This window comes from Tinamus guttatus, unplaced genomic scaffold (genome assembly GCF_059628265.1).
Source record: "Tinamus guttatus ecotype Peru unplaced genomic scaffold, ASM5962826v1 Tinamus_guttatus_pri_ptg000741l, whole genome shotgun sequence".
In the NCBI taxonomy this organism is placed as follows: domain Eukaryota; kingdom Metazoa; phylum Chordata; class Aves; order Tinamiformes; family Tinamidae; genus Tinamus; species Tinamus guttatus.
The window spans coordinates 397,615-424,327 of record NW_028289275.1 but is presented as its reverse complement, the minus strand read 5'-3'; the positions used below and the strand labels follow the sequence as shown (position 1 = coordinate 424,327).

The 26,713-nt window shown below is 41.7% G+C and overlaps 1 protein-coding gene across 2 annotated transcripts; it reads right to left on the bottom strand.

Moving 5' to 3' along the window:
- Positions 1-68: 68 nt before the first annotated feature.
- On the bottom strand, positions 69-26,713 carry KATNAL2 (katanin catalytic subunit A1 like 2). Of its 2 annotated transcripts, none has more exons than XM_088537279.1 (16): positions 26,631-26,713; positions 19,784-19,854; positions 19,215-19,381; positions 18,225-18,267; positions 17,722-17,845; positions 13,944-14,039; positions 13,399-13,497; positions 12,429-12,506; positions 10,924-11,022; positions 10,356-10,419; positions 9,513-9,631; positions 7,183-7,274; positions 5,253-5,363; positions 1,135-1,297; positions 522-624; positions 69-216 (listed from the first exon to the last, which is right to left on the bottom strand). In XM_088537279.1, exons 1-16 carry the CDS (start codon positions 26,679-26,681, stop codon positions 77-79), a joined length of 1,620 nt encoding a protein of 539 aa, XP_088393405.1. In that variant the 5' UTR covers positions 26,682-26,713; the 3' UTR covers positions 69-76. The 2 variants fall into 2 exon arrangements, with proteins under 2 accessions (XP_088393405.1, XP_088393406.1); XM_088537280.1 differs by having other exon boundaries at positions 18,225-18,264.

Sequence of the window (26,713 nt, the reverse complement as noted above, 5' to 3'; positions counted from 1 at the left end):
TCCGGAGGGAACGCAGGTGCCATTTTGGATGGCCACAGTCTTTAAAGTTTTTGGTGCTTGGGTAGTTCTGTTCTTTTCAAACTGACTCGAATTCTCTCTGCCAGGCCGTGTACTTCTGGCTCAGGTTCTTTGCTGAGGGCTTGGTGTGGGCGATCACATCCAGGAAATCGGCTGTTGTGATCGTGTCCAGTCGGATCATGGATAAGTTACTGTTATCTGAAGAGAAGACGACTCATTAAATACTGTAATTACTACTGGAAATACATAGTGCAACAGATAATACACAGAAACAACAAAACTGAGCTAGTGAGGAAGACAAAATTTTGGTTTGTGCACAGATACTGACAGTGAAAAGAAAAATACCTATTTTTTAGAATTATTGGTCTACTTTTTTTTTTTTAATTACCCAGTTTAAAACTTTTCTAAGCAGATAACAGAGCTCCACCTGCTGGGGTTACCATTACAATTCCAAGAGTTCCCAGTGTGGGTCCGCGTTTCCCACATAGGATTCTCTGCAGTACCTGGTTGATGATTTTCCAGAGCGTTGAATATTTTTCTCACTGGCCTCATAGCTGCTTCCTTGCAGACCAGTTTGATGTCAGAGCCTGAGTAGCCCTCTGTTTCCTGTGACAGGAGCAGAGCACATCATACACCTCAGGCTTGCAAATCAGACGGGAATCAAATTCAAAATTATATATATTTTTGCATAGATTTATATATTTGCAAATTCCATTCCCTTCTAAAATATATATACATATTAAAGTATACACACACATATATGTGTGTATCTATATATAAACTATGTACATATGAGGCATCACATTGCTTGTTCTCGATTTGAATGCCCAAGGCACCTTGTAATAGCTAGCAAAATATTGGACATTTTCTTTCTTAGGGGCAGTTTTTCATAATAAAACTCGCCCATGTCCACTTCCTAAGTTGCCTGATTATAAAATAAACATGTTTCTTTTCTAACATTTATGAAACAGTATCTGAGCAGTATTGTCTCTGTGAACAGAAACAAAACCAGGGCCAAGCGGCCCTCGTGAGCGAGCGGCTTTCGAAGGACGTAGCTGGATACGAGGCTGAATTTCGGGGCAGAGGAAACGCGACGCGGGCAGCGGCGCCGCTCACCTGGCCCAGCAGCCCGTAGTCCAGGTCCGTTCTCAGCTCTGCTCCCTGGCTGTTGCTCAGCGGGGGCAGCCAGTGCCGGATCATGGCCTGTCGCGCCTCCCCGCTCGGCAGGTCGACCAGGATCCGCTTCTCCAGGCGCCGCAGCATGGCCGGGTCCAGCTCCCTGCGAGCCACCAAGCAGAGGAGACAGCTCAGCCCGGCGCCTCCCGTGGCCGCGACACCGACCGCAAGTTCCTGGCTGCGACCGGCCGCTGATGGAGCGAGCTAGTTCGGAAAAGGAGGGGGTCATTATCCGGCCTAGCCTTGTTCACTGTGTTAGCAGCAGCAAGGTCAGAATTGCACAGAATTCCAGGATGTTTGAGGCTGGAAGGGGCCTCTAGAGACCATCCAGTCCAACCCCTGCTCCAGCAGGGACACCCAGAGCAGGGGCACAGGGCAGCATCCAGGCGGGTTTGAAGATCTCCAGAGAAGGAGCCTCCACAGCCTCTCTGGGCAGCCTGTGCCAGGGCTCTGGCACCCTCACACCAAAGAAGTTCTTCCTCACATGGAGGTGGAACTGCCTGGGGTTCAGCTTGTACCGTTACCCCTTGTCCTGTCACCGGCCACCACAGAGAAGAGCCTGGCCCCATCCTCCCTACACTCTCCCCTCAGGTACTTGAACATGTTGGTCAGATCCCTCTCAGCCTTCTCTTCTCCAGGCTGAACAGGCCCCGCTCGCTCAGTCTCTCCTCACACGACAGATGCTCCAGTCCCTCCATCACCTTCGTGGCCCTGCGCTGGCCCCTCTCGAGCAGCTCCAGGTCCCTCTTGTCCTGGGAGCCCAGAGCTGCCCCCGATGCTCCAGGTGCCTCCCCAGAGCTGAGCAGAGGGGCAGGATCCCCTCCCTGGCCCTGCTGGCACCGCTCCTCCTGCTGCAGCCAGGAGCCCATGGGCCTCCTTGGCCACGAGGGCACGTTGCTGCCTCATGGGGAACCTGTTATCAACCAGGACTCCCAAATCCTCTCTGCAGAGCTGCTTTCCAGCAGGTCAGCCCCTAGTCTGTGCTGGGGCCTGGGGTTGTTCCTCCTCAGGTGCAGGACCCTGCACTTGTCCTTGTTGAACCTCAGGAGGTTCCTCTCTGCCCAACTCTCCATCCTGTGCAGGTCCCTCTGAATGGCAGCGCAGCCCTCAGGGGTGTCGACCACCCCTCCCAGTTTGGTGTCATCTGCAAACCTGCTCAGGATGCCCTGTGTGCCCTCGTCCAAAAGTCTTTTATACTTATCTCCAAAGCATTCATTTTAATCTATTTTTCTCCGAAGTGCTTTGCAGTTGTTTGCATCTAACAATAACAAAACTGAATCCAAAATTGTTTGTAAAAAATGCAAGCAGGGAAACTGAGGGCTAAGAAGTGTTCTTGGCATAGGGAGCTGTTTGATAAATAAGTCTGCTGATACACAGAAATTAACTCTGTTTACTCAGAAAGGTTACAGTGCCCCTGCTTGTCGGCTGAGGAGGAAGACAGAGATTATTATCTAAGGGTGTTCAGGTTGTTTGCCACAATTGTTTTGTTACTGATAAAATGTGAGCTTAAATGACGATAATATCCAGAATAAAAGAAGCACCAAAGCAATAAAAATATCCTCTAAATAGTAACCAGTAAAGGCATTAAGAAATGCCCACGAAAAGAGCACGTAGAGCTGTGCAGGACCTACAGCAGGGTCATTTCAGAGCTCCCCCAGGATGACATCACAGGACATCAAAACCTATTGTTGCTGCCAGATTTCATGAACTCAACACAACTATTTTAACTTCAGAATAAAGAGCGGTACCAAAATCCAAACTACAAAGAGCAGCAAGTTTTGCTCCAGGCAGAAACTGAGACATGCCCCAGTTCCCAGGATGAACCTCGAGACAGCGACAAGACGGGTCCACAACTCATCTCTCGTCCAGCGTGATGACCACGGCAGGGCCCAGGAGAGGCACCAGGACAGAGAAGCTCCTCATCCCTTCCCAGCTCCTGTCCTGCCGTTCAGGGTGCTAAAAAGGAAGAGCAGTAGCTGCAGTGCAGCTTAGGACACCGTAAAGAGCTTTTTTTTTAGGCTTCTTTACATTCATCTAAAAGCAGCTTGGAACTCTTTTGGGTTGATTTTTTTGGGGGGGATGATCAATAAATATCCAAGTTAAACAAATCTCTTAAAATCTAGCTTAGCTCCAAATGTTTGCAAGAATACGGGGGTCTGCTGTGAAGCCACAACCTTCAGAGCAGTCAGTTAGGTACTAGGTATTTCATAAATGTAACTACATAAATATATAATTATTTCTGATTTTTTAATGTATGCATATAAAAATAATATATAATAAAATATCATTTTCTCAGTTGAAGTCTAGTATCTTACAATATGATCTGGTGTTGTTTAATACAGAGACAAATACACAGCAAACACAGACTTGAGATCATCAGGTGGGAGTTCAAGCCCCACTGATACTTCCAGAGGCAATGTGGATATTCCCAAATTTCCCTGGCTGTGAATCAGAACAGCAAAGCAGGATCCTTATGGATTTCAGTGGCCTTCCAAGCACACACTCAGCCACATTTCTAGAGCATCGTTTTCTGTGCTAGACACTTTCTGCCCAAAAATCTGGTCGTGATGCTCATAGGATTTGTTGAGGAGAGGGTGAAATCTAACCTGCCCTATGAAAAATGTTGGAGAATTCCAGAAAGTTGTCCTGTGTGGGGCTTCCCACAGAGGGAGTGGGATTCTGGCAATTGCTCAGCTCCACCCTCGTCCCGACATGGATTTCTGGCTCCCCATAGGGCCAGTTCCTCTGAAATAGAAATCTTGTCATTTTGCATCTATATTAGAAAAGCAATGTCATTTTTTTTGGCATTTCAAGCAGGCAGTTTTACAGAAAGTAACACTTCAGAATGTTCCAAAATCAAGCGTGTAAGACATTCAAAACTGTATTCTGTAATTCTGACAGGACTTCCCATGAAGGGTTTATTAGCTGCATGAGAAAGATGCCTAAGAAGCAGCCACGCTCAGCGACCTCTCTCCCTCCAGGAACATCCGGAGCGGCGCCAGCCTCCAGGCTGCACTGGCATCTCCAGGACCCCCAGCTCAAGCCCCATCAAACCCGCTCCTCTCTCCAGACTCTCCTTCGGTGCCTTTGGAAACCAAATTTTTCCTTTCAAACCAGCGTGCCAGAAAGACCTGGATCCTTCTAAGGACACCTGACCCCTCTTCGCCCTGCTCCAGAGCAGTGCTACTTGTGAAGCTTAGCTACTCTTTCTAAAAGAGAAATTATAATAACATAACGATAATGTTATCTTATAATAATATATGTTTATGTTACAATAATAACATTAACATTTTCTAGCTTATTACTAATGAACCATGCAGAGAAGAATGGGCTATTAACGTGTTAACTCTCCTTCAAAGCTAACTCTTCACACTCCCAGTAGCTCTTTATTTTTCAGCATTTTCACATATATATTGTAACACAAAATAGGGTAGATTTTGCACTGACTGAGATTTATGAAACTCGAAGTCGAAGGCTTAAATGCCCCAAACTGACACACATTTTGCCATCGGAGCCTTCTCAAGACACAGTGACCAGAACCACACGTCATCCTCGGGAGGTGGGTTCAGCCAGGTGTCTTTTAGCACCAAAATATGAAGTGTTTCAGTTCCCATTGTAAACCACTTATTCTTGTGTTCTAAGTTATGTTAAAGAAACTGAAAAAAAAAGCCCCCATCTGTTAAAAGTCATGTTTGATACTGATAAAAATCCATCCTTCCTATTTATGGAGTATCCTAAGCACTAGATGTTTTAAGCACCTTATAGCTCCAAGCTGAAACTCTGCTTAGCTTAAACATAGTAAATAACTTGGCTATGAAATAAAGTATTCCATTTTAAATATTAGCAGCTAGTAGCACTAGCATATGTTGAATTTACTATGGATTACTGTCATGTGGCACAAATAGCAAGAACTGTGGAGTTTAAAAGTAAAAGCTCCAAATTAATCTTTAAATGCTTTAACCAAATATCAAGGCTTTTTTTTCCTGCAAAATAAAATCTTTATCTGTGCTTAGAAGCTCAAGCAAATGTATTCAAAATGTACTCTCTGGATCTCTTACCATGGCAGATTGGAAGCTGCTAAAACAAATACAAGATCATCAGATCGGGCCAAGCCATCCATCTGCACCAGTAATTCTGTTTTCATCCGTCGACTTCCTTCATGTTCACCACTACCAAGATGCAGAGAAAGAGTATTTGCTCAGTGCATTAAAGTAATCATCTTTATTTATACAGTGTCATTCACAGCAACTGAGCCCTCATCACGGTTTTGTCCCCGTTCAGGGCATGATTAAGCTCCATTAGCTGACAGCTAAGCATTAAAAATCAAGCTTTGTAATGATTACTTAAATGGACTCTTTTCAGTGCATTAAAGTGAGGAGAGTTCACTATTACTGAACCCAAAGAAAATATATGCTTAGTGTGTTTTTTTCTTCATATTAATCTTTATGCAGAGTTGATGTTTACTGGAAAACAGCTTTGAGTGACTGATTGATGTAGGAGAATTTTTGTAACGTAACAGTTGGCATAAAGCTATTAAAACATCTACCTACCCAAGGCAACTATTTGCACTTTTCTGAGGGAATTTTAAGTGGTGACAAGGAGATACATGTACTGCTGCATTCTATATATCACAAAATACTTTATCAGAAGCAAGCAGAAAAACATACAGTATTCGAACTGGAAAATAGGGCAGATTTCTTTAAACAGTGAAAAAAGGATCATTTCTCAAGAAAAATGGAACTTAAGGACTTTTTAAATTACTAAGCAATTACTTATTACTAAAGAATAGGAAATTACAAAGAATTTTGGCCCTGATCCAGAAAATCAATTTTGCTGGAAACCTGTTTGAACTTTAGGTCCCTGATACCCTGTGGAACTGAATCCAGAAAAAACATTCTGGCCTTAGATGGCAAAAACTAGAGCTCAGGTTTAAGGCTTTTTTCTACAAAAGCAGCTATGGATGCCTCCATCAATATTTAATAATGACATATTCTACTAACCTGCAGTCTTAGTTACAAGCCATGCTGAAAATGGCTCATCTAGTGATGTTAATGAGAGCTTTAAAAAGATATACAAAGGCAAAATTTAGCCCATAATTCACAGGTATTAAATGGCAAGTATTACATGCTGTACATTTACTATATGGCATATTCTATTTATATATCTTTGAGCCTTTAATTTACAACAGATAAATTTCACTGTTATGGGCTCCCACTGGGTATATCAATTTCTTTACACTTCTCCTGTTCCTCCCCCAAGCTCAATCTTTCCGATGTCTTTTCTAAACTATAAACATCTGCACCATGGATGGCAGTGATAATACTCTCCCACTCCTGCAAGTTCTGACAGCGCCATCAGCATTTATCCTGTTAATAAAAACACGATTTCACTGCACATCCTACCCTGAAACGCCTTGGCCTGCCCAAAGCATCACAAAATCACCATCTTCTCACTCACTTCTAACAACTCATCTCCTTATTCTCCCCACTGTCTTTACCTTCCCTTCATATACATAACTTTAAAATACAACAATGCAGGTTATATGGCTTGCCAGGCCCATTATTTCCATGGTCTAACCTACTAGGCTTCATGTAACCTCATTTACATGATTTCTCCTCTACTGATCCCATCTGCTGTGAATGAAAGACCAACCACATCTCTCTGAGTCCCTACAGCGTGTGCAGTGCTGATATCAAATGGCACTGTCAGCACCAAGAGCCTCTGCAAATGCTGCATTACCAGGCTCCTAAAGCTGAGAGCAAAAGAAAAAATTGCTTAACGAAAAATCATGAAAGTTACCATTATCACCCAAAATAATCATGCTGCTGATGCGGTCTAAAAAGGACTAGTGTTTGGGGACCCAGGCAGGTTGTTACAGTCTGTCTAAGATTTGTTTCTAGCAGGTACGCTGTGTGATTTATCAGCACCTGAACAAATCTTAGCCAAACTGGATTCCCCGATTCCATAGGAAGTGGTCTGATCAGTTACCCAGCCACGGTGCCTCTCTGACTCATAACGGACTCCAGCTCGTCCAAGAAAATCGTGGAAGGAGCATGGTAGCGGGCAAGCTCAAATAGCACCTGTTAGGGAGTAAAAGCAGCAGAAAAGATTAACAAGAAAACTAACACACAGAAAGAAAAAAAAAGGCATTAAGGGCCACTGGCACAAAAGATAAATAACATCCACATTGCAGAACTTCTAGGACAAAAAGGGATATATGCTGGGAAAAGGCTCAGGGCTGGCTGAGGGTCCCTGAATCCTCTCGGATTCTGAAAGGTTTATAAAGGAGAGATAAAGAACCCAGGCACATAATCCTGTCTCTACATGTAAATCTTTCTGTCTAAATCCTATCAGAGTACCCTGAGAATAATGGGATAGAGGAAAATGATCCATCGGGGGATTCTGGGAACTCCTAAACTGTTATCAGAGATTAAACCTCCTTCTTTTATTGTTGCTCCATTTGTAGTTTTTTTTTAAATAAGGATTTGAGGAAAAAATACACTGAAACATAAGGAAAGAAGAAAATGGGCTGATTCTCTTAATAAGAATTAAGCAGGGTTTTTTTTGGCTGGTGAAAACAAATGTAAACTGTTGAAATAATCAGGGCTAGATTAAAAAATGGAATATTAAGCTGACAGGAAATCTGGGTCTTTCAAAAAGAAAAAAAAGTTTTATTGTTTTTGCTGTAAGCATGAAGGGACTTAAATTAATAAGAATACACTACAAATTGTTCCTCAGTGTGATGTCCTTTGACTTTCTAAACAAACATTACTGCAAGCATCTATTAATCCAGCATTTTTAACCTGAACTCTTAGAAAAAAATAAAAGGTCTGTATGTTTTCTCTCTACTTTATATATGAAGCCCAGGGTTTAAATTATTTGCCTAGAGTCACAAGGAATCCATGATTGCCACTGTAATTAGTACTGTTGGAGGTGGCAGAAGTTTATGATTAAGTAGCTGCATGACATAAGAAACTTGCCATGTGAGTAGCTTTTCCAAGATGATTGCTGAAACAAAAAGCAGGTGCTATGACAGCAATTTTGTTTGTACTTCTCCTATTGCTGCTCTCATGTAAGAGATGTTGACAGTTTGTTGTTTATAATTTAAAATACAAATTCATTCTCATGCAGCTAAGAATTGAGGGAAAAGCACGAGTGGGAATTCTTCCAACTGAGCACAAAACCACTTATGCTCCGCACAGCCTCAGAAGACCCACGCTCCAGCCTCATGTCAGTTCAGCACACAACTTAATGGAATATTTCTCTTAGAGCTGTCCAGAGTCACAATCCTATTTCATCCTGGATTCTGCCAAAAATACAACTATGGGGGAAATACCACAGGTTAAACATCGATGCAAGCACTGTGCATGTTCACAAAACCCTTTAGGTCGGTGCTGTGGCACCAAGAAGGTCACCCCATCCCTTCTGACAGGAGGGAAACTTCCAGGAAGTTACTGAGACAGATGCCAGGAAGAACAATGCATCTTCCGCCAGAAGAAAAATGTGCTATTTTACAGGACAAAGGACACACTAAGAAAAATTATGTTGCAGACTGCCTAAATTTGGATGGACATTTAAAATATCAACAATGCTGGTGCTGCCATTTGCCAAGTGCAATCCATCAGGATTACTCTGTATCTCTGTATCCCTCTGAAGCACATCCTAGCAGATGAGTGTAAAGGAAGAGTAAGAGACCTGGGCTTTTTCCTGTATGACAGCTGAATCATGCATGCTGCTTGCCAGTCTACAGGCCCAAATGCATTGATCTACTTGCCAGACGATTACCTACCTTAAAAGAGCATTGCACTGTGTTTGACTATAAGATCTTTATGATTTTAGCAAGGGAATTTAGAAAATTCTTTAGCAATTCCATGTCCTGCAAATTATGAACAGTTGTGAATTTGGAAACTTACACATAGATGCATTTTCATAGGCAGCCTATGAGCCTAACCTTGCAGAAAGAATGTGAAGCACTTCAGAGGAGTTGCTAAGCAAGTGTCATTTTATTTAGGAATTCTGCTTGCCTGTTCCTTATCAATGAGCCAAAAATATTTGCTAGCTTTCAGGTATATCCTTCAACTTGTGTCACAGAACTGAAATTCCACTGCAAGAATGCAGTATGATACTTCTGCAGAAGCAATGTTATTCCAGTTTTAAAGACAGATACAAAACAGAATCACATGCTCTAAGAGGGTAAAAAAAGACTGACAGAGAAATACCTATTTTACAGTTCTCTGTTCGGTTCATCTGAAAACTCTAATTCTTTAAGCGGAAATTTTAAGTGATATTTATTCAAGTATGAATAAGATCATTCTTACCCGGACAAGTTTTTCTGAATCACCTCTCCACTTGCTGACAATAGTGGATGCTGATATGTTGAAAAAGGTTGTACTGCATTCAGTGGCAACAGCCTTAGCAAGCAAAGTTTTTCCAGTACCTACAAACAACAGCGTTGAAGAAATTCACTCTCCCAAGAAACACAGTGTAAATATCTCAATAGGAGAATAAATCGGTCAAGTCTTTCCAGGGCCACAGTCCTTCTGTGGAAAGCCCATCCAAACATCCACAGGAGCAAATGGGGCTGACTGCAGTAGCAGCCTTTGCAGCCTGTCTCAGGTTGTGCCTCCTTCCCCTCCCAGCCGTGGAGGGCCATATTCCTTGCACTCAACTGGAGCAGGGGGAGCAAGGAGGCCTTGCTGACATGGAAAACCAACTGCCACAAAGGACAGAGGCTCCTTCCCATTTCCAAAACAATCCCTAAAGGCAGCAGAGAAATCAAGGACATTTTCCTTAGAAAGGCAAGTCTGAGTCAGATTTATTCACGTTCTAGAAGATCAAGTCAGGCCAAGCTGAATTTATGTGGTCCAAGTTGAGTAACAACAGAAATATCAAATAAATCCTCACGCATCTGAGTGGCTAGTACAAGTAATGTGTTTTGGAAAATTCAGGTGTAGGAATAGTCTTCAACTTGTGTGAAAGGTAAATGGGCAGATTTGATCAATGAGAGACAGACAATTATCCAAAATAGACTCCTTTTATTTCAAAATACAGAATATGTTATCAGTGATACTTAAATGCATTTGATTAGCAACAAGAATTTATTTGTAGGACAAGGCCGAAGCAGTGATAAACTAATGAATATGGTATAAAGCTCTCCATACCTGGTGGCCCATACAGCAATAATCCTTTCCAAGGAGAGAGAATGCCTGTGAACAGCTGTGGGTACTGCGGAAGCAAAAAGGTAATTTGGGGCTTATATGTATCACCTGTAACAAAATACAAGGAACTCCAACCCCTACTCCCTGCTCCTCATGCATTCACAAAACCTGAGAAAAACCAAGGAAGGAAAAAAAACCTTATAAAAACAATATAACAAATGCAATCTGAATGCTGAGAAAAATACTATATTTAACTGTTTCATTTTTTTTTTCCAAATGCAATTGGCCATTCTCTTCTGTAAGTAACTTTCTTCTGAAATGGTATAGGCTAGATCCACTGTCTCTTATATTGCTGAAGTGCTAAAGAACAGTATCCGAAGTTGACATTTTAATATGAAAAGCTATTTTCCTATGGAAGAATCTGATATGGCCAAATAAAACCCCGCTGTTCAAAGAGGAATTGCCTCCTAAAATCACAGGAACAGTGAGAATTCAAGAATGCCATTGCATTTACAAAGAAAATGCTAGGAAGCCCAACAGTGGTTTTCTCAAATCCATTTAAAAACCTTACCCGTATGGGATAAACAACTGCTTCCTTGACTAGTCTTTTGGCTGCATCCAGTCCAATAATATCATCCCACTTCACATTTAGATTATGGAGATAAATATCCTGTAACATATATTGCATCTGGTTAGCAAAAAATTTATTTTCTTGCCCTAGGATAACCACTGCTGGCAAAGAAAAGAATCCACCTGGGTTACAAAGCAACAGCGCTATTAAGTGATGCAAGTTATATTATTTAACCATGCATACTGGTCAGATCGCACAAAAAAATATATATATATATACAGAGTGATCATTTCCACACTGCTATTATGCTTTACTTTCCTACAATCAAATGCATACGCAGCCCAGATCTGGGCTAGATTTGTTACCTCCAACAGTGACCAACTAATATATGAGTAGCTATAGTGATATTAAGATATACCAGGTTTAACATTTGGCCTCTGATAGCGGCAAGTACTGGATATTTAAAGGAAAATCATAAGAAGTGGCAGAGATAGGTTGATACTTCTACACATCCAGCTTCTGGAAATTTGCAATTTTGGCAGCTAGAAACAGCATCCTTGCCTTTGTGTTCAACCACTGTTTGTTGTTCGTTCTTCGGTGAATCTCTCTGACCTCTCTTTGGACACACATATACTGTAGCAATGAGTTCCACAATTTAATCATATACCATGTAAAAAAGTACTTTAGTTTGAACTTGCAGCTCAACAGTTTGCTAGATGGCTGCATCTACACCTTATGTTATGAATAACAGGGAAAATTGCTCTGTGTTTAGTTCACTCTATGCAAGACTACAGATACTGCAGGAAAAGGTGCAAGAAGCTCTGTAGCAGGAGAAATATTTCCCCCTAAACCCCTATCTGCTCTCCAAAGATAGTCGGTAATTAGTCTGTGCTCTGAAGCACTGACTCAATTTCATTCAATTCATTGAACTACCCAGATCCTCTCATTTCTCTTAGTAATATTTTGTGGCCTGGTGTTCCGGAGACTAATTGTTCAGCAGAAAATACCATATCCTTAATACAAATACTTGGGATAAATTCTACTATTCAATAAAAACAGGCAGTTCCTAGACTGAAGAAGATTTATGCACTTGTAACCAGGGGCAAAATTTGATTTAATACAACTAGAAAAATTATTTATATAGAGTAGATTACACTTTCCCTTTCTATTAACAACAAATTAAGATGAATCAGATTTATGATACTAAGTAGAGATTTCAAAAAGTGCTTCCAAGTTAAATTAGATTACATGGTGAAATAAATACCACATGCTATTTATTTTATTGATTTAAAGTGATAGAGTGATAATTACCATAGCAAATAGGCATATACTAAGACAATCTCAAAAAGATTCCATAACAGAGGCTAAAGCAACCCTATCGTTTTTTTCTTCTTCTTCTTCTAAAATAGCAGTAAGAAAAACACTGTTTTACAGGCTCAGTGTAAATATAAAAAACAGAGAAGCACTGAAACAAATGACAGGCTGAAAGAGAGGTCCAACCTTACTTTGCTTATAACTGTTGCAAGTTCTCTCATCTCGCCACTCATGCCAATAAAAGCACTGAGGGGTTTTAATAACCGTTCCTAAAAAAGACAAAAATAAGTCCTTGTCAAAGGTCAATTATTTTAAATAGAAGACAAATTGTGAAATAATTTCAAAAAATTAATACATCATAATAATAGTAACTTTTAAAGCTGCAAAGGTATGGATATAAGAGTAAGTAAATATACACAGTACTTTGAAATAAGTCATATTTGCATTAACCTCTTCTTTCCCGGGTGAGGTTTAAAAACTTTTATCTTTTCATATCAGTTTCCTATACTGAAGAAATGACAGATTCTAATTCTGAACTAACATTAAAGCGAGTAGCTCTCTTACTGCCCAAGTAGCCCCAAATATATCTTACGTGTTTTAATTTTAATAATGTAGATTTTAATAATGTGGACTAAAGGAGCTGAAAATGTAAATACAGGTCACCAAATTGCTACATGCTCTGTTTTGAAATTTTATTCAAATACAATAGGGGCCAGAGAGATAGACTCAAAATGGTATTGAGTTAAGCTGGAAGCACTGGCCTGGAAATTGTGGCTTGTGTCAGCAATAACCCACTTACTTAAAATGTGTATCCCAATCCTCTAAATTGTGCTTCTGACTCTGAGGTGAATGCTAACTGACATACTCAATTTGGTGGAACCAAAATTTTACCACATAAGTTTCTGTGGCTTTCTTCAAATTGAGTAGTTTGTGACTTGTAAGATATAACTTGCATTTGTTGCTTAATTCTGTGTTCAAAGAGTAAACAACTTTCAACTTATCAGACCAGTATCAAGAATGACTGAAAAAGGAAACACACTCCCAGGAACCAAGTGCTTCTTTAGCTCTTGGGAACCCAGACAAGACTATTTTAGTATTTTGTTCTTGGCTCTATAACTGACAATCATGCTAATTGGATAAAATATGAATAGAAAGACTTACTGATGGATCTGGATCACAATTAAGGCTGCTCAAGGTTATCTCATGTGATGATACTTTGATGGCATCCTGGATCATCCCACGGAAGTCAATTATTTGGCCCTTTTGAGAAAATACTGTTTTGATAAGCTTTATCGGGATGGCAGTTCTACCACCAAAAATGCACTGGGCCAAATTTTGGCTTTAGTTGCTGTGCATCATTCCCTTTCTGCCCGTACAGTTCTAAACACGGCAAAAACTGACCACAGAATCAGTGGCAACAATGGGATAAGAAAGCATATCTTTTAACTGCAATACTTAACTGCAACAACTTAACTGCAAAATCTCTTATCATCTGATTCAAGAATCTGAGATCCATCTTCCACTTTAATTATAAACACTGAGCTTTAAGGACAAAAACACTGCCCACATCAGATAACACTGAACCTTCTGCTAATTATATAGTGATATTTTATATAAAAATACACAAGGTGTTCACATCACGTTTGTGATTTCCCCCCTCCACACACATGTTCCTGTTTTAAAATAAGTATTAGGTTTCTACAAACCCTTCTTGGGTGAGTGCCTTCTCCTCCAGCTTTGCTGATTGACGAGATGCTTAAGCCAAAGTCAGATTGCTCTGGAGTAACTGCACTCTCATTAGTCTAAAGAGAAATCAATTTTAAAATAAATACGTTGCCGAGTAGATGAGCTGCAGTTATCATTCCATTACATGTGGCATCCCACTTCTTTATACATGCCCAGATGAACTGTTTCATTACACAAAACTTGCAACAGTAATCATAATGGTTAAGGTTGGAAGGGACCTCTAGAGATCATCTAGTCCAACCCCCTGCACACGCAGGGTCACCTAGAGCACGTGGCACAGGACTGCGTCCAAGCGGGTTTTGAAGATCTCCAGAGAAGGAGACTCCACAACCTCTCTGGGCAGCCTGTTCCAGCGCTCTGGCACCCTCACTGAGAAGAAATTTTTCCTTAAGTTCCTGTGGAACTTTTGGCATTTCAATTTGCGACCATTAACTCTAGTTCTGCCGGTGGCCACCACTGAAAACAGGCCGGCCCCGTCCTGTTCACTCCCTCCCTTAAGGCATTTATAGACACTGATCAGGTCCCCTCTCAGCCGTGTGCCTACTTGTGCCAAGTAGGCACTTGGCTACGAGCCAAGTGCTGCTTGAATACCGACCAGCTCTCTTGGGCCCCGCTTCCTTCTAGAGCACTAGCCCATGGGATTCTTCTGAGGAGGTCTCTGAAGAGGCTAAAGTTGGCCCTCCTGAAGTCCACAGTTACAAGACTGCTTACAGCCCTGCTTCCTCCTCGTTGGATCCTGAACTCCACCAACTCATAGTCACTGCAGTCAAGGCTACCTCTGACCTTCACCTCTCCTACAGGTCCCTCTCTATTTGTTAGCACAAGATCCAGTAGCCCACCTCTCCTTGTTGGCTCCTCCACAGTCTGTGTTAAAAAGTTATCATCAACGCACTGCAGGAACCTCCAGGACTGCTTGTGCCTGGCCGTGTTGTCCTTCCAACTGATGTCAGGGTGGCTGAAATCCCCCATGAGAACCAGGGCCTGTGACTGTGAGGTAATATCCAGCTGCCTATAGAAGGCCTCATCAACCTCCTCGTCTTGGTCAGGTGGCCTGTAGCAGACACCCACCACAGTGTCTCCCACATTAGCCTGCCCTCTAATCCTTACCCACAAGCTCTCAACTCGCTCATCCTCCACTCCCAGACGGAGCTCCATGCATTCCAGTTGCTCTCTCACATGAAGAGCAACTCCACCACCTCGCCTTCCCAGCCTGTCCTTCCTAAAGAGCACACAGCCTTCCATGGCAGCGCTCCAGTCGTGTGAGCTATCCCACCATGTCTCTGTGATTCCAATGAGATCACGATGCCAGGACTGGACACAAATCTCCAGTTCCTCCTGTTTATTCCCCATGCTTCACACATTGGTGTACAGGCAATTAAAGGAAGTAATCAAGCCTGCAGGTTTCCCGGGAGGAGTGAAAGAGGATCCTCTATAATTATCTCCTATACTCACTTCCCCACTACCATACCATACTCCTTTTGGATGCCTGCCAGTGATTTCCCTGTCCATGTAACATGCTCCTTCCCATTTCATGCTTAGTTTAAAGTCCTCCTAACCAGGCTGGCCAACCTTTTGGCAAACACGCACGTGACCCTCTTGCTGAGGAGGTTCTCATCATTCCCCACTAGCTGGTGGTCTTCAAACAGAGTCCCATGGTCACAGAAACCAAAACCCTGTGACCAAGACCAGTGGTGCAGCCAGTTGTTAACCTGTAATATTCACCTTTTCCTCCTCATTGGCAGGAGGGAGGAGAACACAACCTGGGCATCCAGACCTTTGACTGCCATCTCTAGGGCTCTGAAATCCTGCTTGATCAGTTTCCCCATAGCATTGTTAGCGCCCACATGAAACACTAACAGGGGATAATAGTCAGATGTCTGGAAAAGCTTTGGCAGACTCTCTGCAACATCCCTTATACGAGCCCCTGGCAGGCAACAGACCTCTCTGGATAAGGGGTTGGGTCTACAGATCTGTGCCTCTGTGTCCTACAGCAGGGAGTCACCCATGACGATCACCCACCGCTTCCTCCAGGTGATATTATGCACTAAGAGGTAAAGTTCCACCTCCATGTGAGGAAGAACTTCTTTGCTGTGAGGGTGCCAGAGCCCTGGAACAGGCTGCCCAGAGAGGCTGTGGAGGCTCCTTCTCTGGAGATCTTCAAACCCACCTGGATGCCACCCTGTGCTCCGTGCCCTGGGTGTCCCTGCTGGAGCAGGGGGGTTGGACTGGATGATCTCCAGAGATCCCTTCCAACCTCAACCATTCTGTGAGTGAGTGAGTGTGTGTGTGTGCTCCTTTTCTCCTTAGTGGGGGAAGTTTTAAGGTGCAGACTTGACTGCCTCACCCTAGACAACCCCCTAGATGGGCCTTGGTCCTTGACCTCATCTGTCTGGTCCTCACATTCCAGGGCCTCATACCTGTTGGATGTAGTCATTTGTGGGGGCGAGGTGAGCTGGGAAAGGGCCCTCCTGCCACCTCGAACAGGGATATGTTCCCATTCTTGTTCATGACTCGACACCATTACTTCTGCCCCCTCCACTCTACGGCAAGGGGGTAGTGGATTATCAGACCAAACCAGGGGGCTCTGGGTGCACTACCTGGGACTATTGCAGAGTGTGGCTCCACCAGTCTATTTCTTTCTCACACTCCCCTATGCTCCTCAACCTTTCCACCTCCTCCTTCAGCTCCACCACCAGGCTAAGCAGGTCATCCACCTGTACACACCTAAGGCAGGTGTTATTTTTGTTATTCCCTGACAACATGGAGAGGTTCAGACACTCCCCACATCCGGAGACCTGCACTGCCGCATGTTTCTGTGGTGCATCGGTCTGCGTCACCACAGTCTTTCTGGCAGAGGCTCTCTGCTGAGTAGACATGCCTGAATTACCACCGAATCTCCTATCAAACACTGTTGTGGGGTTTGCTGGACTTCAGTCCCCCTGCCTGCTCACAGCATAGCTCTAAAGCTCAGCATTCAGATACTTCATTTGCAGATCTTCCCTCGTAAGTTGTAGAAATCTGCATTTTGCTCAGCAGTGAGAAGAAACTGTGCACTAACGTACAGTGGAAATGACTGACAAGCATAAGCCGCAGTACATCCGCTTAGAGAGAAACAAGGAGACACTTTAGTAAGTTACTCCAACATTCATTTCAAAGCAGCTACTGTTGTAGTGTCCAAAAGCTAGATTTGAAAAAAAAAAAAATCAAGAATGAGAACCAGCCCCACAAAGAAACTGAGCAAAAACCTTTAAAAAGAAGGCTCTCACTCACTCTGTTCCTCAAAAGCTGTAACAAAATACCTTATTGCCCACCAAGCTACTCTTCCTGCTCCCTACAATGTAAGGTAGCATAATAAAGTAGTTTTCTCAGCCTTTTTATCAAAATGAGACTCTCAAAGCTCAAAATTACTGAACCAAGCTACTCCCCCAATCTCAAACACCTTCAACCAACACCAGACTTACTGCTTTGTTTGTTTTTCCTGCTTTCTGGCACTACAGGATCATTCCTTAAAACTCACCAAGTTAACAAAAAGACTCCTGTTGATTTCAGCACATAATGCATAATATGAATTCTTGGATGGAGTGTTGCATCTGTTACACTTAAATTATTCAAACAGTAAAACCCATTTAATTACACAATTGCAAACTGTGCATCTTATATCCTCTCACTGGCTATCGGACTCACAATAAAATCCCATTAATTGCAACTTAACATTGTCAGGATAAAACACATCCAGACCTGTTTGGGGCTTTCCTTTGTGGACGATTTAAATTCTGTTGTCTTCCCAGGTAAGGTTTTTGACAGCGGTCGCTGCACTGTCTGATGTTTGATCCTTGGAAGAATCTGAGAAGAGCTTGCTGCCCTACAACACAAAAAAATCATGTCCTGAAAGGCTTTTACAACTTAAAAAGCACAGGTTTCAGATAAATTGTTTTAGGCCAACTCTGTCTTGCTTAAAGGATTGATTTCAACCATAGTGAAGTGCAAAGATCATTGCTTTCAAACACTCCATCCTACCTTATCTCACAGTACAGAAACTTTAGTAAATCGTCTCCATCTCCATTTGGAAAAGAGTTCTTTACTTTCTTCTAAACAATACAGGAAAATATAGTGTGTGATCAGCATGATTCTAGGCTAATTTAGGCAAGTTTAGGATTCCCCACATCTGTATTTTCCCTACATTGCATGTTGCTCTTGGAGGAAAATTTTCTGCACAGAAAATGCCCCATGCTTTCTCTTACCTTCTTGGCTTTCCTCCAGCTCTCAGTTGCTGTTTATTTTCTGCTGTGGCAAAATTAATATTGAGAATATTAACATAATTAATATTAGTATTAACATAACATAATCTGGACATAATTAAGATTATAAGAAAGGACAACTTGATTTTTTTACTTTTAAAAATATATTTGAGCACATATTAATGCCTTCAGAAATGCATACATGATTATAAGCAATCAAACCTGCGAAAATGCTTTGAAAACAGGACCAGTATTGGAGAGACCTGTTTTCAAAGTTCAACCTTAGCTTACTTTTTGATCCATTTAATTTTTGGTTTCCCTTGTCATATTTGAAAACAAATGTAATTTTGACAGTAAAATGGGCCCTACCACAAATCGGATTAAGCACAACAGACTACAGAATGATTATTTAATGCTAATAAACTTTTCCCCTTATCAGATTAGGATGTAGAAAGTAGCCTCAGTGTTAGTACATCTATCATGTTCAACAGAGCAGGACAGCAAAAAGGTTACATTGCAATCATGATTATAAAACTTAAGTTTTTGTTGTCGCTGTTTGTGAAAATTTCAGCCAAAGTAAAGCTTTTTCACAAAGGTGTATTTTAAAGGTGTATTTAATCAAAAATAGAACTCACTTAATATTCCTACCCCATTAGAGGAAAAAAAAGAAAAATTACGCCATTATACTTTGCACTCACATTTGGTATTTTCCAATACCAAAGTATATATAAGGGCAGGAAAATACCATCATCTTGTTTGTTTAGAAGGAAAAAAAAAAAAAAAAAAAAAAAGGAGAAGAAAGGTTGAAACTCCTCATGTCTCTTATTTCCATGTCCTAAGTGCTAGAAATACACCCCTAACATGAGAGATTTCAAACATTAAACAGAGCCATGCATGAGAAGCACAAGTACTTCAGGTAAATACCCTTTTTAAGCTTTGAGAGAAAATAATAGTAATAATAAAAAGCTTTCTTCTTGAAACATAGGCACATACCAGTGTCTAGGACTTTTTTAGTAATCTTAGGATATTTTTGAAATTTTACAAAGTAATAGCTTTCATATTCCATCAAAATTGTCTCAAGATCAATGTTGTCACAAACTTCAAAGCCACGTAAACCTAATTTTGTCTCTTGTTCCAAAGCATTTGCAGCATCTATATACCTGGTAAGTTTGAAAAAAAAAAAAAGAAAAAGAAAAAGAAAAGAAACAACAACCCAAGAGTCATTATCTTATTCTGATCTTTGAGAGAAAACACAAACAGTGACAACCATAAGTATATGCTGTTTCAAGGATGTCCATATCTATTCATTACAAATGCCATGAACTGTACATAAAAGTCCTTTGCTGAGAACTTAAATATATTTTTAAACTGACAGAGCATATTTTGTTCCAGAAACTGAAATGAATTAAAGTAAATGGTCAAAGTATTTATCAGTAGTTTACCTTTCTAATCTCCCTCACATAGAACCAACAGGCCATGCTGTACATCCACCCAGTAGAGGGCAAAATTACATTTTACAGACAAGCAAATACTTGTAGGGCACTATTATTTAAAAGACATACCCTTCCTCCGTTAAATAATGCAAAATTAGAATGAGGAGATTTTTTCGACGAGCTTCTGTGCGCATCTCTTCCTGTGGATTAAAACAGAAGTCTAGATCAAATGTAATATTCTCTTTACTGCTGTAAACAGCATCTAAATGTAGCCTGTGGAGACAAAGAAATTAAGACAACAGCATCTCAGAACTGTAAAACAACACACTTAATAAACACAAGTGATTTTCAACGCGTTTTTTCTTACACGTTATCAGGATCCTGGATGGGGACAAAGCTTTTCCCAGAGGAAATAAAATTACCTTGAGGTTGGAAAAAATAAGTTATTTTCCTTACTGTGACTCTGGTCCTCCAACAGGTCTGGGATCCGCATGACTACACTGCAAAGCCCAGCTCAGCACTGTAGGCACCTACCATTTCATGTGCCTCAATACATCAATCATGTACATCAATGCATCACAAGCAAAACACAGAATACTTGAAGAAATACTAGCTTTAGATAAAGCCAGACTTGCCTAATTTTAACAAAGACATGATATAAGCAAAGCCCATAATGCAGAAATTCCACTATGGCACCAACCTCATTGATTTCTTCAGTGATTTGGGTGACCAAAGGCATTGCTGCTTGGTACAGCTATAAGAGTACAGCAAAGTAAAACATATTGAGCAGTAGATGTTTCCAAATCTGCGTTTAGACAAATAAATGATTTCTGGTCTCTTTTAGGATGCTGGCATCCATAAGGGTTTTCTCTTGAAATGCAGCTTCATTACAGCAAACTGCAGATAGGGAAGTTCTAGGTGGTGGAACATGCAAACCAGTTTCCCTTGTGAGTTTAGAGGCGCCTGCTGCATCTTGCCCTGCACACTATATATGATACCATGGAGCAACATCCTGCTACTTTACACATCTGAGGCAGCACAACCAACCTACCTTTTATTTTGAGACTAATGCTTATCTGTGTGTCTGCTAATCTGCAAAAAGTACTGGCCAAAACATGGAAAAAAAGTCTCCTGGTGTGGCATCTTTTTCTTTTTCCCCCAAGGATGTTCGTTCAGATGTGGTGCCACCTAGCGACACAATTAGGAAAGGGCTAGGCTTTGCTTTTAACAATGTAGCTGTGGAGTTAAAAGTTTATTTCTGTTTCGAATATTAACAACAACAAAAAAAGACTCAAAATTTTCGTTTTGATTTTTTAGACAACAGAAGACAACCATCTGAAAAAAACGGAAAAAAAAAATTCTCACCTCTCACCTTTGCTTTTTATCGTCTTGATAAAACTGCACAAGCATTATGTTTCCCTATGCTGAGGAAGGTGCAATACCATTTGCAAAGATGATTTCTATAGAGCATTTTAAGAATTGAGAGTGCTCAAAGAATGAAAAATACTTATTAAATATATATATTTATTAACTAGATGAGTTCCAGAGAGCTTCTGCAAGAAGAAATTGACCAATTCTATACAGAGGCACATGCAAATTAAAAGCAAAGAAAAAACAGCAGCACCCTGGGATAAAAGAATCTCTCCTTCTCATTGTTCCAGTATTTGCAAACTGGTATTTGGAAAACATAATTTGAATTGCCATCCTCCTGCTATTTCTCCTGGGTGACTTCAGTCATCTGACACAGAGTTTGAGGGGTGAGAGCGAAGCTGGAGTCACTACTCGGACATCTAAATGCAACTGCTCGTGCAGATTTATTCCCGAGAAACATCTCTGCTGTGTCTGCCCACATATCAAGGGCAAGATCGCTAGCGCCTCTGAATATTAAAAAACTACAGTAGTTGCTGCAGAGCACAGACATATCAAGATTTAATGTTTGAGTATTTACAGGAGCACTGATGAGGGAGGAAGTTTATCTGTGTGATAAACTGGTAGGCGTTTGGAAGACTCCTTGAAAAAAAATCTGCATTCTGGTGCATCTCCTGCCGTTAATCCCCCCAGGTTCCTTCTGCTATCCCTAGGGACATTTTAAATCCTCATCTAGGCAGGCATACAGTGAAAAGCAGCATCTCAAATACTCTTTTAGGTACAGACTTGAGCTGAGCAGTATAGGATGACACAGTTTGAGCAACCCCTTTCAACCTTAACATATTCATGGTCTTGTTGTATTGATTGAGCAGTAGCAAAATTGAACTTTTACATCAGAAAAAAAGTGCCCAAGTGAGCAGCATTTTAAAAGGAGGAAGTAGTTTAGGCTGAGTGGTCCATTCTATCTTTATCTTCTATTAATAAGAATGCAAACTTTGATGGTTAATTTGGAGAGGCAGACATCCATCCAAAGAAAATTAAATGAGCCATCAAAACAGTTAATCAATTGACAACAACTTGCTTAAGATTAGATCTGAAAAACAGAATGGAGATATCAGTCTCTGATCCCAGCTAAATCAAAGAGAACTTAAAGCCCTTTCCCAATGTAACTGCTATCAAGTCAGAGATCTGACTCACTTGAGCAGGGACCATGGCTTTCTTGACAAAGTCCAAAGTTGCTCTCCCTGTTTTTCCCAGCTTTATCTCTACCAAATTCCCCTGTCTTCTCGAAGCGTCAACGCTGCCAGCAAGCTTAGATCCCTGTTGAAACAGCTCACTGCCTGTGCCGCTCTGCTTTCCCAGGCTCCATTCCCTACGGATTCTCCTCACTCCAAATTCTCCCACAAAACAACCCTTCTGCCAAAGTACAGACAGGTACTAAACTACATAGGACTTCAGCTGTATTTAGAGAGGAAATGGTGAGTACTATATTGCATGAAAAAATAGGAGCACTTACCAGTACAAAGTTACTTAAAATTCAGTTTAGCTTTATAGTGATTTACCCTCCCTCTTTAATTAGTACTTAGAATTGCATGTTGTTTATAGCCACTGGTATTTAAGTGTTTAAAGTTTAATAAGCTCCCATTCTTAAACACAAAAAAAAGTATGTAATTAAATTTTCAATTACTATAGAGGACTTTCGGGCCCACGCAATTAATAAAAGCTTAAGGCACTTAAGCGTGATCTTGTTTTAAAAGCTAAATAGTTGAGCACTTAACTAATTACCTACAACACTTACAGTGTATTTTATTTATTTCTAGCTTAAAAAAATAGAGTGCTATGTACTACTATTTTTGCAGCCATTTAAAATTAAACTCTATTAGAGTCATGCATCTTTCAGTGCCGTTATCCACTTTGTCATTTCCATACCTTTTACTAAAACAGATTTACATTATAAATCAACCTAGTCTTATGGGTAATCCCATCAAATTATTTCTGTTATTTCTGCATCATTAGGTAAAACTGCCTAAAGAAAGAACAGAGTTACAAACTAAATCTAAAAGTTTAGAAATGACAACCATATCACTTGAAATTGGTGCCCCTGCACATTCAACTGGGGCAGCAAGTAGGACAGGAGCTCAGCAGGATGTGTGATCAAGAACCTAAAGGCGTAACAAACAAACGAACAACAACAAAACAAAAAACAGCACAACCAGCAGCCTCATCCCACATTTTTTCCTCAATACAAGTTACAGCGTAGCTAGCACGAGCATCCTGTTTTAGCTACAAGACTAACCTAGCAGGCCAAACTTATCCAACAATGGTGATGGGGCAACAGTAGGTGACAAGGCACTCAGATGGAAATTAATCTTTCTTAGTCATGCAGGATTTATCCCCCCCATAGAGGGTAAAAATGATTTTGCTGTCAGAGAAGGAGAATGGGACACAGGAGCGAGAGCAGACAGCAGAACTCACTTAAAATAGTGCCCTTTCTCTCTTTTTCCTTCGGTATCCCAGGACAACTGGCAAGCGTGGTGTTTCCTAGAGCGCAGGCTGCCACACTGGCACTCAGTATCAGGCCACGAAGCACAGCTGTGCGACCATCAACTCACCCTTTTTTTTTCCCCGGCATCACCCCAGATCACCCTCCTTCTCTTCCTGCCCCCATAGCCTTTTGCAGCTTCCAGTTGCAGCTTTGCCATGTTTTTTAGAAGATTGATGTTCAATTATTGTTTGGCTTCCTGACAATGTTTTCTGAGAAACACAAGCGGAGAAGGGAAATGGTAATTTTTAAACCGCGTATTACTTGGCTATGATTGAATAGAATTCCACAGTACAAAGGCAAAGCGCTTCTTTAGTCTCCTCTCTCTTTCAGATTATATAATACAGCAACAGAACAATAGAGCTGGCAAAGTTTCTCCAGAGGGATAACTAATAGTTTTCACAATTAAAAACATACAGCAAGCTAAGCACAGAAGTTATAGCTGTCCTAGTGCTAACACTGAGATGCATTCAAGAGATGTTACATTTAAAATCTAAATACTTTTACAATTTGGTGCAATGAAAACAAGTCTGATTTCCTCAACTAAAGCAACAGTTTTAAGCTGTGTGTCATTAACTCATGCTTCCCAACAGGCACTCCCCCCAGCCCCACTCACTGACTACTACTATCTCCTTTTGCAATAAACTTTCCCGAAGTCTGGTACTACATTGCCAAGACCTCACTAACCTGAAGTGATACGTATTGTGAAAACACATAAAAACGAATAAACACAAAATACGGCGAGTTACTAAACAGACTATAAAGGTGTTGAATTTGTTTCCTAAGTTTACAAATGAATTAATAATCACTATCTCTAACCACTCATTTGTGCCAGTTAGCAAAGTTCTACCGCAGTTTACATCAACACTACTTTTAGAGACTAATTCACACATGAAATCTTTAACATCCTCAAGGATGTGAGGTATATGTGTATGTACTAGCAAATCAGGGCAGAGTGCTGGATGCATCCAAAAGGGAAAACATCCTGCAAGCCCTTTCTCTTAGACATTTTCCTTCCCTGGCTGGTGCATGTTAATAACCTAGCCCTCTGCCACAATTCAACCAAATACAACTAACACAACTAAAGCCAGCTGAGACAAGCAAGAGACAACACTTGAGAATCCCATAAAGCCTCAAAAAAGTGCTGCTTTCACATGATTCCACCTCAAATACATCACTCTACATTGCCATCCTCCCCAGTTTGCGGTATCTTGGATGCCCTGCTTGTTTCCAGATGGAACAGAAGTTCACAGGAGAAGTGCGCAGTCACTCCTCCAAGCATGAACTGTCATTAGAAGTGATATACCCGCTATTCTTCCTTCCATCTTTTCACCTTTGATTTCAGCCCAATTTAGCCCTCATCTTGCCTCAACTACAAAAACCCTGGTAAATCTGAGGACACTGGTCTAACACAAAATTCAACTGTGTGAGCATTTTCTCTGTCAGTTCAGAAACTGAATCCAGCCCAGGCAAATAAAATCTTTTTATATCAAAAAACGTTCATGTCTCTATCATTAAATAGTTGGAAATGGAATAGAATTATTCTACTGAAATACAGGTGTTCATTACTGGAGAGTGTTTTTTTGTTGTAGTTGTTGCTGTCACTGCTGTCTGGTTTTTAAATATTTTTCCCCAAATCCATAAAAAACAATAATCCCCATCCTATAAGGAAAAAAAAAAAAAGTGGAAAAATGCAACACAGATAAGGACAGGATTGGGGACCAGAAATTCCAGCAATTATTTTGTGCTACAAAAGCAAGATGAAGCAACTTAACTTGCTTACAGGAATACTGGAATTCAGAAATACTTAGGACCCCTCCACAGAAAATAAGAGACCTTCGAACAAGAATCAAACAATATCTGGTCCCCTTGATTTTGTTTCAGGCTGCTCCTGAGCCACCAGCAAAGGCTTAACCCAAAGCGGGCTCCAAATTCCTGGACATCTTCAGAATTTGACCTCCTCCTGCTTGGTGTGCAAGCTGGAAAATTTGACCTTCACATCTGTTCTCTCAAAGGGCTGCAGATACATCAATTTATGAGACAAACCAGCCAAAAAGCAGTGATGCAGCTTAGGGAAAAAGAATTCCCAGGTTCCAGGTCTCACTTCCAGAAGCGCTTCTGCATTTAACAGTCAAAAACAGCCCAGGGAGCAGAGCCACCCAAATCCTCATTAGTTATTTAAGGGTCACGAAATCCCACTCCCTTTTCTCCTCTCTTGCTAACCCTAGGAGCCCTGTTTCTCATGGGCACATTAAATTCGGTTCAAGTTTCTACTTTGGAGGACCATTCCCAGTGGTCAGGATATGAAATCCTCCACAGGGCTCAAGGAAGCTCTCACAAAGCCTCCCCTGCCAAGGTGGCTTGATTGAGAAGGCAGGCATTACCTAACCCTCAGAGCCATCTCCCAGCAATTACCTAAACTAACATCTGTAGCAAGGAAAGTGCACCCTACCTGGGCACAGGAGGGACTTGGATCTGTGCGAGCATGTAAGGCACTGCCAAAACCGAGCACTTTTTATGGGAAACAGCGCTTTTCTTTCAGTGCAGGATACCTAAAACTTCACCTGCTAACCCCTACCTTATTACAGCTGAAACCGTCCAGCAGGTGGAGATAATTGCACAGCTAAGAAATGCAGGCAGATATTACCGTTTCTGGGCTCCTACACAGAAGGGGCTCCCTGGAACCCCGATCCACAGCCCTGCAAAACAGCTATTACTTATACAAAAGGAGCCTGAGGAAGCCAAGAATGGGCACTTCGCCCTCCCCTCCACCCCCGCAACTCGCTGCTGAGCCTAACTAGTCTATGGCGGCGAACAGAGGACAGTAGAGAGCCCTGCGGGCAGGACGAGAAGCACACCCGACAGAAGGAGAGAAAAGGGGCCGGGAGAGGAAGCTCCCACCCCTGAGAAACGGGAGGCCAGGGACCAGCAGTCCCTCGGCCCCCGCGGCCATGACACCGCCATCCCGCTCCTCCCCGCGCCTGCGCACTGAGAGCCGCTGCGCATGCGCAGAGCGGGCCCCGGGGGTCTCCATAGCAACGGGGAAGCGCAGCCGCCGGCTCTCACCGCCTCCCGCGCCTGGCGGGTGCTTCTCAGCGCCTGGCAGGAGAGCTCCATGGGGGCGGCCGGGGGGCCCCGCCACGGGCGGC